This window comes from Perca flavescens, chromosome 1 (genome assembly GCF_004354835.1).
Source record: "Perca flavescens isolate YP-PL-M2 chromosome 1, PFLA_1.0, whole genome shotgun sequence".
Taxonomy (NCBI): domain Eukaryota; kingdom Metazoa; phylum Chordata; class Actinopteri; order Perciformes; family Percidae; genus Perca; species Perca flavescens.
In genome coordinates, this window is record NC_041331.1 from 8,916,746 (window position 1) to 8,935,463 (window position 18,718).

Sequence of the window (18,718 nt, forward strand, 5' to 3'; positions counted from 1 at the left end):
TACTACCGTTTGCGTAGGAACCGGTTCCGTAGTGGAACCGGGTTTCGGTACCCAACCCTAGTGTGGTATCAATAAGGCTTTGACCAATGTGATTCTAAGGGGAGGAAACTTTACACAACGTAGAGGTCACCTGCATTCTGGAAGCACTATTTCACAATCTCTGTACATTTGAGAAAAATATTTACGTGTGCAAAGTGTGGGTAAAATATGAGCCACAATGTGGCCTGTTTAAACAGCTGTTTAAAATAATAAAAAAAAATCTGTTTGGACAACTGCAAAATGCAGTTAAAATGTCTCTTGTGTTGTAACTAAAATATTTTTTGTTAACTGAAACTAATCAAAACTAAAACCTTTAACAAACTTGACATGAGATGACGCTGTGCTTTAATAGCTTTACATCGGACACTAAAGTGGCAACAAAATTAAACATTAAACATCATGGCAATTCTCCAACTATGTATTCTGTGTGTATATTTAATATGTATTTATTAGTAGGATAACCCCTTGAGATGAATCATCTCATTTTCGAGGGGGTCCTTAAAACAATTAAACAGTAAATACAAAACACAAAATACATTCACAAATACATACATCACTCCCAAGCCTAACTGCTCCAACAACAATACTTACATACTTCTGATACATTCTACCTGGCCCTGACAAAAACAAACTAAAACTAAATATATATAAACCAAAAGTAAATCTTTCTGTAAAAACTGAAACTAAACTAAAACTAGCAAACACACTCTAAAAACTAAAACTAAACTCAATTAAATTAAAAAGTCAAAATTTAAATAAAATAAAAACTAATTGAAAATTCAAAACTACCTTGGTTTTTAGTGCACAACATAGTTTGTAATGCACTCAGGATTGACTCAAATTTGACTGTAATTTGATATCATAAATTAGTAATTTGTGCCCTCAAATGAATAACCAATGCACACAATCAAGTATTTTTTTCCGGATTACTTGATTCCTGCCATAACAAAGGATATGATTTGCATTCTCAAATTATTGTTTGACGTCAATGCAACACAGGAACGGAAGTTAAAATTTTTGTCCAATCTGGTCAGTTAGGAGGAGCGTTTTAGTATTGTGGTGCGCATATAATTACTCAACTAATTTATTCAATTACGTATTTACTCAATCATACATTTGAGAGCATTAATTAATCATTTGTGCTAACAAATGAAATATTTGTGTACACAAATTGTTTTTTTCTTTACTTTTTCTTTATGAACTCCATACAAAATAATGCAAAATGAGTATACATGAATAAATTAATACTGATAATTAAGAGTGTACACAAGATAATTAGTGAAGCCTATGAGATGAGTTTCCATTGTGCACTAAAAACTTTTTATGTCCCCTCAGGGGCTCCATAACCAGTGCACCATTGGGAAACAAGTTAATTACTATAGTGCAATTGACTTGGCCCGGCTCAGGATTGTTCACAGCCCTGGGTGGTATCTCATCCAGGCTCTTAATACTTCCCCCATCTTGTCAGATCCTACTTTGCTTCTGCAGGAAAGCAGATAGACAAAACACGCTTGCCTTTTCCTCCTGATTAGATCCCAATAGAGTGGTGAGAGATGCAAGGCACGACAGGACAAAAGGAAGAGGAAGAGGCTGAGATAGTAATCAGTGAGGTGCAACAGTCTGTGAGGATTAACAATCACTGTTGGCTCAATGCCTCGCAAAACCGCCAGCCACTCAGCCTGTAATCCCCACCTTTATACTGAAGCAGTTTCACTACTCACTCATCAAGATGAAACACATAACTGAGTTATAGTACAATATGAAAGGCTACATACACACTTTGATGTGTGGTGGTGGTAGAGCTGCGATGTAGACTGCTGGTTTCAGTGGATGCAAATAAAGCTAAAGTAACAATTTTTCTGGATAAATCGAAATTGACAACTCACTGTTGTGTACTGGAAACTTCAATAATGCACAAAACCTCTCTTTCAGTCTCAATGTATTGCCTATTTGCTGACTATGCATTGCATTTGAAAAATGAGAAAACCAAACAAATGTACCTGGCATGCCTACTACAAAAGTAGAAACAAAGATAGGATGATGATAATTAAGGATGCTGGACAGGTTTCGACCCTGGTTAATTCAAAATAAGAGCCTACAAATCAGTCATATGTTATATGTAACACTGCACTGTTATTAATAATGAAGACAGAAAAAAACGTGGGTGAATAAAACCAAAAGTATCTGCATTGCTAAACACCAATAGAGATTTTTTAAAATAGAATTTTCACTTTTCAATTCAATCACTTCTAGAAGTTGAATTGTTGACTAACTAGTACTGCGGACACAATAACTGGTTGATTGACTGCTTACACTTTTTATTTTACAGGAAATTACATTTTTGCATAAGCTTATTGGTACAGAAGCACTGAAAGGCAAGGTGGAAAAAACTATTCAGGCAATATTTGCCAAAGTATATCTCCTAGGAGATATTATCTCCTACATAGGAGATGTTATGTCCTACGTGGGAGATATTGTCTTGTACATATGAAATATGTTAAGCATTTAGTGCTCGATACAATTGAAATTTCAGCCAAAGGCGGCGTAATTATTACCTTACACAGCAGCTGGATTCTCGCAATATTGCGATTTCACGAGATCACGTGAGAATCGCAGGATCACCCATCACACTAAAATCTGTCTTGTCAGGCTTCAAGTAATGTGTTTGTGTCTAAACTACCAGCTAACCAAACCAATCAGCGCCAGGTGAGAAGCTACTGGTAGCTACGGCGTGGTTTAGGTGTGTGTGACGGCCGCAAATGTTAAAAAACAACGGAAGCAATAGGCAGATGGTTCATCCAATCACCTGTCAAGTATTTTTTGAAAGGGCCTTCCCTTTCCAAAACAGTTTATATATATATAATGAAAGTGTAAATAGGTGTCGGCAGGATTCTTTTTCATAGTATTGCCTGCAACAGCAACTCAGCAAGTGAGTGAAAGAGAAAGTGAGATTGATTCATGTTTTAGTGCCAAATACATTACCGTTACCGATACAACACACCATAAAACTAGGATTAGCCCATCGCACGCCGCTAGAGCTGCAGTTCACTGCTGTGTGGCAATTATCAAGCTCTGTTTCACTGCTATGGACAGCGCTGTCACACACACCCTTGGCCCCTACACAAAACAAAGCTCTGTCCATTGCTCTGAAACAACAGTGAATGATAGTCACAAGAAAAGGAAGCTGGTTTGTCTCAGCAAGCAGCTAAGTTTACAAGAATTTGCCAAATTTAGCATGTATGTTCCTAAGTTTTGATCCAAGTAAAAATTATTTTTGAAAATACAACCTAATTTCAGGTGTGATCACCTTTATGGTGTTATCCTTCTCATACAAAGCCATCCACATCTAAAATATAAATATACAATATAAATGTATAATGAGAAATAGTAGAGGGCCCAAGACTAAGGTGACCAGATTTCTGAGACAAAATCCGGGGACATTTTCAGCTCAGAAGCGTAAATACCTCTAAAACAGGTAATGTTTTTATCTTTGTAAACTTAAAACGGGGACACTGCCCCAGGGGCCTCACTAGACCTAGAGCTGTACTGGGGCACAAGCCCCCCTAAGGGGGTCCATGGGCATGCTCCCCTGTAAGAAATTCTTTTCTGTTTTAACGTTTAAATGCATCAATCTGGTACACTTTGGAAAGAAATTCAGAGGTTAGACTTGATTATTCTTATCTATGGATGGAAATATTTGCCTGAATTATTTTGCACTTCAGAATTTTAACCATGCACAGGTGGAATAGTTTTGTTTTCATATTTTTGCATTAATGTTACTAGGAAGCATACCACTAGAAATATATATTCATATTTGTAAGTGGGATTGTCTGGAATCTGGCAATATAATAACCATTATGGTGAGATACTCTGGCTAAGCAATTTCCAAAAATGTCTGTGCTAACATGAATAGTTTACATGAGAATACATTATAATTTTGGCCCAAAGTTGGAGACCATGTAGAAATTTATTATATCTTGCCTGTTTGATTCATTATCATCTTAGTTTGTCTATGTGTAGCTATTTAGTTGCATCATTGATTGAGTGATTGTTTGTCTTGTAGCCTACTTATCCTGTCTTTATACAGTGTTTCAGTGTTTGTCGGCGCTAATAAACATCAGTGATTTGAACCTGGCCTGGAATGTGTCACTAAGAGTGGCATAGAATAGACTAGTCCTCCGATATCGAGCAAAATGTTATAGTGATAAAATAAACATTTAGCAGCCTACCCAGGGCCAATTCTGACGACTGTTAGAGTTAGTTGAAAAGTATGCTGATATAATATGGCAAGAGGCAGACATTTGTGTTCAATGAGAAATAGGCAAGCAGTCCTATTGACAACAACAATGCCAAATGAATGGCAAGGAAGTAGGATTGGCAGTTTTGTAATCAACATTTGCTCAATGAGCCAGCCAGCAAGCCAGAGATAGTCATCACTGACAGGCTGGCAACCTAATGCAACTGGCACAAGTTTGTGATGAATAGTATAATAAGTCTGCACTCTTGGTTTCATTTCATTTAATGAGAAATTACCAAGTAGCCTACCTCTAAGTAGCTAGCTCAAGTAAAACTGAAATGTCATTATAGTACAGCTGTGTGCCGTAGTAGTTAGTTTTTAGCTGTAACTCTGCTAATAATGTTAACAATAGGTATTGCAAATTGTAGATCATACACAGCCTACACATATAGGTTAAACGTTAAATAACATATAACATAGATGATAAACATAACGCTACAAGAACATCTTTGGTTTACCTATCCTATGAGATATTGTATTACTCACACTCGTCAGAGTTAGCTGGCTGAATGAATGAATGAATGAATGAATGAATGGATGAATGAAAGAAGCCCACTGTAGCTGTCTCGCAAAGGGCAAAGATTCTTCTACCACTCTGCCAGAAATATGGGCATTCTAGAACATCTCTGAGCTTTGAGCAGCACTTGCTCTGGCTGTCTTGAGGCTGCGTGTGTAGGGTGCGTGACTATACGTTTGGTCAATGTTTTCTTTCTTTCATTCCAATTTCGATGCCTGTATTGTCAAACTCAAGGCTTCAAAACGGCAGTCCACAAACCAATGGGTGACCTCACGGATGCTATTTCCAATGTTTTTACAGTCTATGATTTAAACTCAGGAGGTGTGTGATTTTTTATATAAATCCATTAGTATAGTGGGATATTCTTGCCTTTGATTTGGAAGTAGAAGCCGAAGTGTCAGTTTGGAATAAGTATTAGCCTCGCAAAGCTACAGTGGGCCTGAGGCTGTCTGTCTGAATCTTGTGTTACACACAGACAGCACGAGTATGTTCCCAAGTGACTCAAGTGAATGTAACCTTCAGTAAGCTGTGACTGAACATGGACTCACCCAGTGACTCAAAGATAAAAGCAGCTGAAGATGAGTCCTGCTGTAGGGGAGTATCCCAGTCTGTGATCAGTTACGCGGGTAACTGGAGAAGGTCAGGGTGCAGACTGGGAAGCCAGGTTTGACCAGTTATCTGCTGAGCATCTGACACGTCCTTGTATACTACAACTTATAAGGAGTGGGAATCTTAATGTTAGTAGGGTGGAACATTCCAAGAGGATTCATTTAAAAACAGCTTAACAATGCAACAGAAATATTGCACTTTGATTTAAGAAAATTAAACAGTACAATGTAACCATGCAATAATGTAAGGGAAACTTAAACATGACATTGATTATCAAAAAGCTTATGAATGCAGTGCAGTAAATGTTTTAAATAATCCACTTACGTGTTCTGTGATGTTTTTTTAAGTTGTTCAATTTAAGAAAAGGTCATTTAAGAACCAACAAGTCCTCCAAATTAAATTGTTTGTCCATGCACTGCAAAATGGCATGTAGAAGTGCTTTGTGAACTGTTACAAATCAAAACATATGATGTAACAATGCTAAGGTTTGGAAACACTTTGGTTTGGCTTCAAAAAGGGACTACCTGGTTAAAGTGGCTATAAGGAACTTTTAGTTTGTGTTGATTCTAGCTGCCCCTTTGGACAAAAGCGGTAGTGTTTTTACCACACCTGCTTTTCTAGCGTGTGCCGGCTGGTTCTGTATTACCCAGTGTATTACTGAGTTAGCTTTACTGGGAGGTCATATAGTTGCGATGAATGTTTTACTCAGACAGAAAATAATTCATTTACAATAAGATAGTACATTACAGATGCATCATGCATTTCAAGTGTTGCATAAGGTAACTTAGCCTACTTTGGATGTATCGTGAGCTAAACCGGGTATCACTGTCACTGTGTCACGAGCCAAAGCATTAAGAGTTTGTTGTAGCAACTGACGTAATAATAACTTTATATAGCACATTTCATGAAACCCAAGGACGCTTTGGGGACAAGGGAAAAAGAAAATAGTAAGCCAACACAAACACGGACTAAAAAAGAAATAGAAACCTGAGCGCTAAATGGAAGGGGGATGTAATTCAATGTAGGCTATTGACGTACAACCACATCTTGTATTGTAAAGTTATTTTGTAAATGAAATAGACATGTTACATACCTTTTCAGAAGGAACAGGGCCAATTCAGGGTCAGTTTTGAATCATTTACAATCACGTTATTGTCTCCATCTGTTGAAAGCCTTACCGACATTTGTCACTCTCCCATTTAGATTTTAGTTTTTCTTTGTTTCATTTCCTTTCTTTCTGTGATGGTCCTGCCCCAGTTTCAGCCATAACTACGACAGATAACATAACTAAAATAAAATGTAAATACAATTAGGCCTATATAAAGATTTCCTGCTACCCTTTACCTGGCTGGATACACTAACACAGGCTTTTCCGGTGTTACACCAAAAATCTGTGACCCATCAGAATGTGTTACTGTAGATCCGGTCTATCTGCCTTAAATCATTTAGTGACTCGGACCCGGGCAGAGGCATTTATGAAAACTATATTTAAATAGCGTTCTTTTCTCCAGTCTTGTTTGTTGTTACAGCTTATTTATGATCATGATTTTGATTATGGTTCAAGGACTAATGTGGTCACATTTTTTTTAAGTCACAAAAAGAGAAAAGCGGTCACCAGTGTTACAGGGTAACCTGGACCCTATTATCCTATGGGTTTGTGTCTAAGGGACTAATGGGAACAACAATCTTTGAATCACTGAGAATAATAATCTGAGCCTGTCAGCGGCAAAAACAGCACGACAGATTTTATATTCAGTGCAGCCAGTTCGCAGTTGCCGGTTACTGGATACATTTCAAAAGTTTTTGTTCACATTAGTCACTATACCAATGAATGGCAAAATGACTCAAAAAAATTACCCTTTAAAGTCAAATTTTTTTTTTTAGGTTTCGACCTCGCCCCTTAGTCTCCTTTCAGTAAATAACTTTCTTTAAGGCCAATGATTGTAACTGTTTTAACTTACAAATAACTGAACAACTTTATTGTGCAAAAATCTACTTCATGTAAAAATTTTAATAGTACCTTAAACCAATATCAATATTGGCCTAAATATTACCTTCAACCTATAGTACAGTGGATCAAACTGATTGTTTCTTTTTCTTCTTCTTCTTTTACAGATGAAAGCTTCATGTGTTTAACCAGACATGAGCCTGTTGGCGTATGTGGAGCTATCATTCCAGTAAGTCCAGAGCAGATCTGGTTTGAATTTATGAGCAATAATGTATAATAGGATTTCTTATTACCATTCACATTACTTTGGTGTGAAAATTAAACACACAGACATATGTGTGTGTGTCTGTGTGTGTGTGTGTGTGTGTGTGTGTGTGTGTGTGTGTGTGTGTGTACAGTAGATCCAGTAAAAGGTACTTTCAGGACATTCTGCTGTAATACAATCTGTTCTTAATAAGCATTTAAAACAACGGAACATTGCACAATATCGTATTTATAACCCAAAATGAGTCCAACACACTGCTGTGATACCGACTTCTTGTACTGTGGTATACAGCTCTTACGTATATCTACATATGGATAGTAATCATCACGTGTTTTAAGCATGGCATCAGAGTTAAAGACTGACAGTGCTCTGACAGTTTGTGAAAAGCCATTATGCGTGTTTGCTGTCCTCTCCAGTGTCAGAAAATATGGATTAGTTGTGGATCAGTACAGAGATCCAAACCCCAAAGAGCAAGGTCACTCTGGGACTTGAGTGACCGGCTGCAGCAGAAATGGGAGTCTTATATGTCCTGCTGAGCAGCTCCCAGTGAGATGATGCGTTATGGATTGGAACTCCATTACTTCTTATTTTCTTGTTGGTTTCACCAACTAGTGACTAATTCAGTGCAGGGTTGAGCTCTGTCCTCACCTGAAAATGGGAGTATTATTAATGTTGAAAAGAAAACCCTGTAGAAGGAGGCCGTGGAGAACTGGGTCAAGAAAGCGTTTGACTTTGACACTCAAGACAGCTGTTGAGTTTGAGTTTAGTTTATTCATAAAAGGGGACAGCGCAAATTAATAAAACACATGATTTCCCATGAGTTAAAAAAAGCCAGAATTAGCCAAAAGGCTATTTTTCATCTGTAGTCCCCTGCCTTCGATGTTAAAAAGGCTTTTTAAAATACAAAGAAACAAAAAACAACACAAGCAAACAAAACTTAGCACAAAGCATCACAAAAACAGAACACAACAAAACAGAGCTCAACACACAACGTAGCACAAAACAAGACACGACACAAAAGCAGAAGGATATACAACAGAGCAAAACAACAGGGTATAAAGTTAAAAAAATATATATATATATATACATATATACATACACACATATACATACATACATACATACATACACATACATACACACATACATATACATATACATATTCACAGACATAACCATTAAGATCATTAAGAGCAGTATTAAACTAGGAAGAAACAAAATTTTCATGTATGTTGACTCAAACTAACAGAATAATATGTATCATAAATAGTGTTAGTGCTGACATGTATATGTATTGACCATCCAGTGTTTTAGCTGCTCAGCAAAAGACGTATATGTGTTTAACTGTCTGATATGGTTTGGAATTGAGTTCCACTCTCTTGACCCTCTGATGGACCAGGCTGACTGACTAAAAGAACTTTTCCGCATCGGAATAACTCCTCGTAAGGATCCTCTTGTGACTCAAACAGTATCTGATCTTCTATTGATATAGGCAAGTGGCGGTGGAGCTAGGTTATGAATGACTTTATATACCAAACATACGTTTTTTTTAATAGGTATTCCCAGCTTAAAAGCTGGTACTTCTTCAAAATTAAGCAGTGATGGAAACGCTTTGTTTTTTATCTAAAGTTTTTATGGCTTGTTTGTATAGTGATTCAAGTGGTTTCAGTGTGCTATTGTTGGCCTGGGACCAGCTTGTTCACATTGTGTTTCCAAAAAAAAGCACTTTTGGTGTTCGGCCGAATAAATAAAAAGGCTCAATGAATCTTTACAGATCAATTACGTTTTGATGCGCGATAAAAAAAGCATGTTCGGTCATTTGGCTTTGGCCAATTTTTTCATTTTATTTGGCTTCGGCCAAGAATTTTCCTTTCAGTACATCCCTAATGTCTATGATCAGTTACTAGTCTTGCATTGCAAGACCTATCTCCACAGCGCAGACATTCATTTTAGGATGGAGAAAAAAAAACACTCTGGGTTGTTTGCATTTCTTTAAACCAATCGCAATCGCCTTGGGCGGCGCTAAGCTCTGGACGCAGCGGCGGTGGCTCTGCTAAATACTCCCAGAAATTTGTTTGGGTGGAACATTTGCACCCCGCAAAAGAAAATGGCACATTATTAAATGAAGTTCGCCGTGTGTACTTCCTCCACAGCAATCCCACCAATCGGTCACAAAACGTCTCAGTAAGAGAGTAAATGTCATTAAACGTAAACATATTCTTTGTAAATCTTTACAATCATTCCCTGAAAGAACCAAGCAGGCCGTTGTTGGACGATCAAAACGTACCATTTTCAGCTTGTAGCTTGCTAGCTCGAAGTTTGTTGTTGTTTCCCAAAGGAAACAGAGTTTGAGAACTGCAAAACAGAGAGAGTGGAAGGAGAGGGACATTGTGCTGTATGTTCCTTGTCTTCCGCAGGCAATTATCCTGGAAAAGTACCTCTGTTGATCCAGACCAGAATACAAAGTCTATATAAAGAGGTACAATTCAGCGCTAGCAGTGATGGATTTACTAAACAACAACCTTGTAACTGAAAAACATGTAAATTTAGAATCCATTACTTCATTCATTATTATAGTATAATTATTTCAGGAATTATGCATCACATATTCCACTAGGGGTTTGTGTACCCCCATTTGAGAAACAATAATCCAGACTAATCAGTTACTAACCTTTAAGTAGTTTTATTTGCCTAAACTGGACCAAACCTTAACCATTGGGGTGGCAGATTTAAAAAAAAAAATTAAAGAATGACAAACAATGTATCTTGTCATCTGAGTTTCCCCTTGTTCCAGTCTTTGAGCTAAACCAGGCTAAACTAATTCCAGACCTTCCTTTATAGTGGACCATGGATTTATTAGAACTAGATAAAGTACTCCAAGGTGTTGCCTATACATTTTAATGAGTGGTTCACCCACTGCATATGCCAAACAAATGTTTGTCTATTCCTGGTTTCCTCCAGCTCTGTGCATATATAGTCTCTTTTCCTTGTAACACTAATATAAACTGCTTTTCTTGGCTTGGGAAACTTTAACAAACATTAAATCTGAATTGTTTGCAGTTTGAAGTGAACTTAATGTTGTGAACAGTTTACACATCTATGTGGAAAATGCAACGGATTTGTGTGTTGCAGTATCACAGTTAGCCACGTTGGTAAATAAGCATTTTCAGCTCTATTAATTCATTCACATAATGGGCACAGTGAGATAACATTGATATCGATCTTCTAATCTGACATGCATGGGCACAAGTGTATCGGTCAAGGCAGGAATTGATGACCATGGCCGCCATTGCCTCCTAAGTTTGGCCTACTGCCCCTCATATATATATATATATATATATATATATATATATATATATATATATATATATATATATATATATATATATATGTGGGATGTCAAACGATGAATTTTTTTTAATTACGATTAATCACTGAATTTCTATAGTTAATCGTGATTAATCGCATGTTTTATCACATGATTAAAATTCTATTATTTTGCATTTCAGAACTGTTTTTAAGTACATATTAACAATGGAAAGCAATTCTTACCAGTGTGTCTTGATTAGGAATCAAATGAATGCAAAGAAAGTGACTTTATTGGTTCTATTTTAGAAATCTGAATCATTGTGGAGCTGGGTGCACACAAGCCTCACTTCCACTCCCACAGTTCGCCATAAATGGACGTAGAAATGCCTTAAACTCATGTTTACATATCAATACATGTGCCCGCTCCACCAACATTAGACCTGTCAGTGAGTATACATACTGAAATACAGCAAAGAAAGAGCAGTTTCCCCGACTGTATCCGTACCACTAATTCATCACGCACTGCAAACCATCATCACAGCAAAATATCATTATTATTAAGCATCAGAAGGATGATTCATTCATAGTTATTCTATATATTTTGAAATCAAAATCAAATTCAATGATCATTAACAAGGACATGATACTCAAATGTAAATAAAATAACATTAATAATTTAAATAATTTTAAATTAAGTTTATTAATTTCTCTTTGATTGACATTTCACAGAATGTAGTGTAGCCAATAACATAATAAGACAGTGAAATTGATTCAAACTTGAAATTGACTGGCCTTGCCCCTAAAATGGTTAATGCAAAAGTCCCTTTGAACAGTAGATTACAGCACAGAATGGCTCTATCATTTACACTGCTAATATCTTTTCTTGGAACTAGATTCAGGCTTAATTGGGACCACTAAAGACTGAACTTTCCAGAGATGCAGGGATCATAAATGTGTAGTTCTAATAGGGCAACTGCTCAATTTAAAAGCACAAGCAAGTCTGGATGTGAGGATGAAATGAAACCCTGGTAAAACCAGAAACCTTATCTTAATCTTTGCCCTCCCTAAACAAGACCTCCTTTCTGCTAATCCCTTTAGGGCTATTCTTACAGGAACACACAGCTCCAATCCTGTGCTGTTCAGATTTACTTTCACACATTGGAATATATGTATTTTTTCTTTTGATTATAACTTCATCAAATTTAGGGTGGGGCAGTGTTTGGTGTTTCACCATATTGTGTTGCACTTTGACAGACGTGTACGTATAATTTCAATATCATGACAGAAAACAGCCATTCAATTTTTTATCTCTGATCATTAGTCTATAACCGCTAATGTTGCTTTGGCAACAAAGGAACAAAACGGCTGTTGTTTGACATGGGAGATTATATCATAAAAGTGAAACTCATACTAAAGGACTTTGTGTAATTACTGAAAGTAGTGCTGGCGCACACACAGCATGAGTCATTGTCAGAGGAAAACAGGAAACCTTTCTCCCTACTTATGATCCCAAGATCCCTTAATGGCTCTGAGTGTTTCCAAAGTGCTGTAAAAGTTAACAATGCTTAAACAATGAACATGCAGCACTCACATGTATTGCCGTCTAATTTGGGTTTGATTGCCCAATTATTTTTCCATTGGTTTTCCAACATGGAAATGAGCAACTGGAAAATAAATGACCTCTTTTCTGATTTTGTTTACTTTGAATTATCTCCAATCCTTTTATTATCTTGTAAATTCTATTCAGACCAACATCCAAGTGATAAAGTGGATTTTCTGGAAAAAACTAAATACTAATGTTGTGTGTCAACCCATTCTCACTCCCAACTCGTAAAATACGGACACTTGGGCACTGGCTCTCAGCGTTAGATATGACGCAAAACGCACCCTTCAGTGTGTGTATGGAACACACTGGGCAGAGCAGCAGCTCCGCGGCGCTTTAAGATGACGTAGTATTAAGAGGGACAATGGTAGCGAGTAGAATGAAAGCCTGAAATGCCGCGTAAGGAAGTTGGTTGGGATGGTGGATGGGTCAAACAACACAGGACTTTTACCCAGGAGACTGGGGTTTATGTCCTGTTCTGGTCCCATGTGTCACTGAAACGTTTATTTTATAACCCCACCCACGATCTTTTCCCGTTCTTGTCTCGCATGTCAGTTAAACTTACGACCCAAAGCGTCAAAAGTGACGGCAATAGTCCGACCAAGAGTGTTTAGATAAAGCGTGTTTAGATATGACGCTAAAGGAGACTTTTAGCGTCAATAACAACGCCAAAGGCACCTAACCAAGTGTCCGTATTTTATGCGATGGGAGTGAGAGAGATGTGTTGTGTGTGTTGCTTGGATTATTAGCCCCAGTTTGTGCCTCTCATGTAGTTATTAATTCCATTGGAAACTGTTGTGAGTGACAAAAATGAGCTACTCTTTGCAAAAACATATTGGCCCTCATCTATCAAAAGTGCGTACACCACATTTCCAGCGTACACCTGGCGTACACCCAAAACCACGGTGACTTTGAGATTTATCAATATGGACGTTGGCGTACGGCACGCTCAAATCCTACGCCAGCTCAGGAGGTGGTGTACATGTACGCACGTTTTGAGTTAGTGCGGAAATGCGCAGAAAAACAATTCCTAACACCACAAAACGCACTGACAAACTAAAAGAATGCGCCGGTATGCAACATTGTTTTAGCCTGGGGGGGTTCTGTACAACATCTTGCAGGAAAACATGGTGCCATAAATGTAGCGATGGAGCCAGATGACCCGATGCCCGGAGAGCAGTGTCCAGAACAGCCCTAATTGGGGGCTATACGAAGGACACAGGATATTATTCCTCGCTTTTAAAAGGTAGCCTATAGTGTTATGTTTGGCAATGATATTCAATACAGGAAACATGACGATGCACAACATTTTTATTTATTTTTCAGGTTTTTGTTTCTCTTTCAAGTGAATGATTTATTTCTGTCATTGACCAAGTTATTTTGGCTTGTTTTTCCAGCCCCTCTGCTGTCAGAAGACAGCAGGGTCCAGCATGGGGGGGCGGAGGACAAGCGCTCTCTCTCAGCTGTTGCCTCGTTCCGACTCATGAAAAAAAACACGAGTAAAATAAAAGACACTGCATAAACTCCGCTACCGTGTGTTTATTTAAAGTAGTGTACACCTACATTTGTAGGCATAAGAGATTGCAATAGAAGCCTGTATATTACTTTTAGGACTATAGAAAAATGTGTTGATGTATAAATTAAAAGTATAAACTTCAGCTGGAGTCCGATTTACCACGGCAACGCTGTTGACCACATCAGTGATCTCCTTCCATGCCGCATTCTTTCTACAGCCTTTAATACCAGTTTTCAGGCTGCCAAATAGTACACACTTTAATGAAAATGAACCGGAGATATCAGGGTTTCAATCTCCACCTCTGAAAAGTGCCGCTTCTCAGCCGGATTACGTCTCGCCATGTCGTGAATTGTAGGGGCAAGGCCTCAAAACCCAGAATATATTGGGGCGTGTTATTCTAATGACGATCGTTTTCAGCCACGGCATTTATCAAGGGCAGGTATTGCGTACACCTGGATTTCAAAGGTACGCACAGCTTCATAAATCAGGCGGTGAGAGGAGTGTAAGCATAATCTTACGCCAACATATACGCCCGTTTCTACGCAAGAATGATAAATTTGGGCCATTGTGCGCAAAATATGCAGTGCAATTTGGCTGTTTTACAATTAGACGAAAATAGCCGGAAATGACAAAGCATGCAACTGCCCTAGGGCCCAATGCCTCCAGGGGACCTCAAGAGCCAGGTTTACTGGAGGCATTGGTTTATGGTAATATGATTACTTTCCACCGCTCATCCATGTCCAGCAGGCTTAACAAGGTTGCCTAGATGACCTTCTGAAGATGTTTCCAGGCCATATTGGATTTATAATCCCTTTAGTATGTTGGGGTGTGTAGAGGAAGCCGTCCAGGAAGTTAGCCCCTACCTCCATCCTCAAGAGGCTTTGCCTTTTCCCCAGCCACCATTGTAAATAAGATAAGATGACATGGCCTGGTTTTGTAAATACGTTTTTTTTCTTATTGACATGGCCTGCTTTAAAGGTTAAATAAAGTGAAATAGGTCCTTATTAGGTGGCAGAATCAATTAGCCTGGATAAACCCTGATGAACTTCTGGCAAATTAGAGATTTGCTCTGCAAGTCAGTCTGGCGAAGAGCCCATTCAAACCCATTTCCAGTGTCCCCAAAATCGAGGCACCAATCACAACCGCAGAGGCAGGCTTTACACCAATCACAACCGTTGAGGCGGGCTTTACGCGACGATGATCAGCTTTTTGTTTACATTCAACATGACGGTTACCGAAGTGCTGCGTCACCCGGATCGTTTGTCTGATTGGTTGGACTATCCAATGCGCCCAAAGGCATTTGAGTGGCGTCCGTTGGTGATGCCCCTTTGGAAATGAACTGTCAATGAACCTTTCCCAGACCCACTCTCAGTTACAACTGAGAAGGGTCTGGTGTCAACCAGGCTAAGAATCAATGTGATAGTGCAGGGGTTCTACTCCGAGCTCTTCCGGATGTCCAAACTTCTCCCTGTCCCCAAGAATGGGCTAAGCCACACTGCAAAGACAATATGGCCACTTATATTCATGACCCAAGGTGAGGGTTCGACCAGATTGGCTGGTGACGAGGCTCAGCTTGCTCGTCACAGCATACCATTATAGACAGAAGTGAGATGCAGTAACTGTTCAAATGGGGATAATGAAACGCACTTTGAAAGAGTCTCACATTAACCCTCTGGATATGACGGCAAAACTACATGTTGTATGTCATACTTAATATCTCCAGATCAATACAGTGCAGAAACTTACTATTTGTTTGTTTAGAAGCAGAGAAATGTTTCAAGGCGGTCCACCATGCAATTGTAGGCCATCCAGAAGCTTTTTAATCCATCCTGGAATTACAGTGTCTTTGTAAAATAGATAAATAAATATGAATCCAAAAATCAAGTCCCAAAATCTCGTTCTGGCTGTCTCTCAAGTTTTAACGCATGGCAGCTAACACCAGGACCTTTCCGAAGAGGGCTTTGGTGCGATCTAGCACTTACAGAATCTTAGTAATCCGGCCTAAAACTTCAGTGATGTTTTGGAGACTTTGTGCAGTAATTCCAGAACAATAAATCCACGACTGAACAGTCATCTTTTTGTATGAAAAGCAATCCTTTACTGTTACTATCTTCACTGATGGCTATGTTGACCAATCACATGAAGTCATGTCAGGTGTGTGAGTGTGTGTGTGTGTGTGTGTGTGTGTGTGTGTGTGTGTGTGTGTGTGTCTGTGTGTGTGTGTGCAGAGCTGCAGGTCATTCAGGCTGGCCTGGATGTGTAAATGAGTGTGATTTGGCCTACTGATGTCTTATAGCAGACAGAAAATGCTTTGGAGATGACACAACTAACTTTTTTGATAAAACAGCAGATAAAAACAACATTGTGTAACATTGGTATTTTTTGTGATTAGCGGTCCTACAGTTTCAGAGTGCAATTCACTTATACACCTCTGTTGTAACTATGGACAGCCGTACACATGCATTTGTTATAATTACATTACTTATGATCAAACAATAGCGAGTGGACAACTTTGCTAACACAGCCTAACATTAAGCAAGTACACACAAGACATGGCAAGCCAGCTAATATTTACTACAGGGTTCACACACATTTTCATGGACACAATTTAAAGAAAATTCCATTTTCAAGGACCCATACTAAAATGTTCATGACCAATAACTCCAAATGTTAATTACTGTATGAAAATAAACAACAAATGTTTCCAATCTTCAACAGTTTGTTATGTTCATATTTACTTTTTTTTAACTACAGGCATGACTGAAATGTGCTATATAAATAAAGATGACTTGACTTATGACATAAATAACTTCTTATCAGCCTGATAGGTCTAACTGGTCTGACTGTGGCATTTGTGTGTGACAGGGTGCTTTAATCTGACTTGTGCACTAACACATCGAAAGCTAACCTGTTCTTTTGTCTATGCTAGTGGAACTTTCCTCTGCTGATGTTCATGTGGAAGATGGCGCCGGCCCTGAGCTGTGGAAACACTGTGGTTATCAAGCCAGCAGAGCAGACCCCCCTCACAGCCCTCCACATTGGATCGCTCATCAAAGAGGTCTGATGTTACGCTGAGAGAGGTTTAGACTTTAAACCTCTGATAGTCCTTTTTCTTGAACAGATTCTGGACCTGTTTTTAACGTAACACATATAGACAGATGTGAAGACATTAATGTAAGCGACTGGTTCCCAACCTTTTTGGTCTGAGGTAACCCCACAACCCTGTCAAATGAACTTGGGTACCCCTTCATCAATTCACAATGTATCTTCTAAATGTATACTACAAATACTATAAAAGTGGATATTCATACAATTGAACTGTCAATATTAAGGTTAGTTTGGTCAGCCATCCTACTACTTCCAGCCTTCTAGGCTACTAGTACTTGGAGTGAAGCTGAATGTTTCAACCATTATTCATTAAGGTTACTTTAAGCCATTACTTTTAGCTATTTCAATCGTTTCTCCATTACTTTAGCTAATCATTCCATTAATTCAATCTGCCCCACCCCCCACCCCCCGCTTAACTCTCTTCTCGCAAGCATGTGCAAAAACTGTTCACGCTCTCTTGCTAAGGTGACGTTGACTGTGACTTATGTGATTCCCTCTCTTTCGATCACGTGTTTAATGTTGAAACGAAAATACAAGTAAGAGTTTATTACGTTGGCTTCACCCAAGCTATTGCAGCGCTGTGGATTTAGGTCTTGCAATGCAAGACTACCCAAACTATACCAAATGCAGAGGAGAGACCTCAATGTGTTTTATGTAAAGAGGTTTATTGCAATACATTCCATATGCATTTTAAATTAATAGTTTGTTGTGTTCTTTATCTGTGATTTATAAATGTAGATGTAATGGGAATTTATGATGTATTTTTGTTTGGTTCCTGGGGGGACACCAAACTTTTGGGTCCAGAGCTGAAAAGTTTGGGGACCAGTGACGTATACTAATCCTTAAAGTGCCCATATTATGAAAAAAACCCTTTTTCTGGGATTTGGGGTGTTCTTTTGTGTCTCTGGTGATTCCACACACATACAAACTTTGAAAAAAATCCATCCATGCTGTTTTGAGTGAGATACGGTTTCTGAATGTGTCCTGCCTTCAGTCTCCTAATGAGCTGTTCAAAATCGGCTCGGACTGTGACGTCACAGTCCGAAATGAGCTGGCTAACCACAACCGTTAGCTCGTAGCGTTAGCGTTAGCATGCTAACGCTAATGCTAACGCTAGCATGCTACGTCGTTCTCAATAGCAAAGCACTGCTACAACACACACAAGTTCACCATAATCTACAAAAGAACTACTTACATGTGCGCCCTCATTTAGAAGTCTCCCAGCTAATCCTGCCTTGTAACTGACCAAAGTTGGAGAAACAGGCTCTCTTTTACTGTCTCTAGAGTTAGCTAGCTGACATGCTCTACATCTGAGCTACTGCGCATGTGCGAGTGCAATCAAAGATAGTACAGAAGAAGGAGATGAAAAGAGGTCTCACTCTGTAGCTAAAACAGAAACCAGGTGAAAAGAGGATCTGCAGCAGTGAGAGAGAGCTGTGCAGTACAACAAAAATATGGTGTTTTTTGAAAATTAAACCATGTAAACCTATTCTGGTACAACCTGTTA

General features: G+C 38.6%; 1 protein-coding gene across 1 annotated transcript in view; it reads left to right on the forward strand.

The window, feature by feature from the left end:
• Positions 1-18,718, forward strand: part of aldh1a3 (aldehyde dehydrogenase 1 family, member A3) — a 41,433-nt gene that overhangs the window by 4,443 nt on the left and 18,272 nt on the right. Inside the window, exons 5-6 of the mRNA XM_028581929.1 lie at positions 7,578-7,639; positions 17,033-17,161. Coding sequence (XP_028437730.1) covers positions 7,578-7,639; positions 17,033-17,161 — 191 coding nt within the window. The remainder of the gene's footprint in view (positions 1-7,577; positions 7,640-17,032; positions 17,162-18,718) is intronic.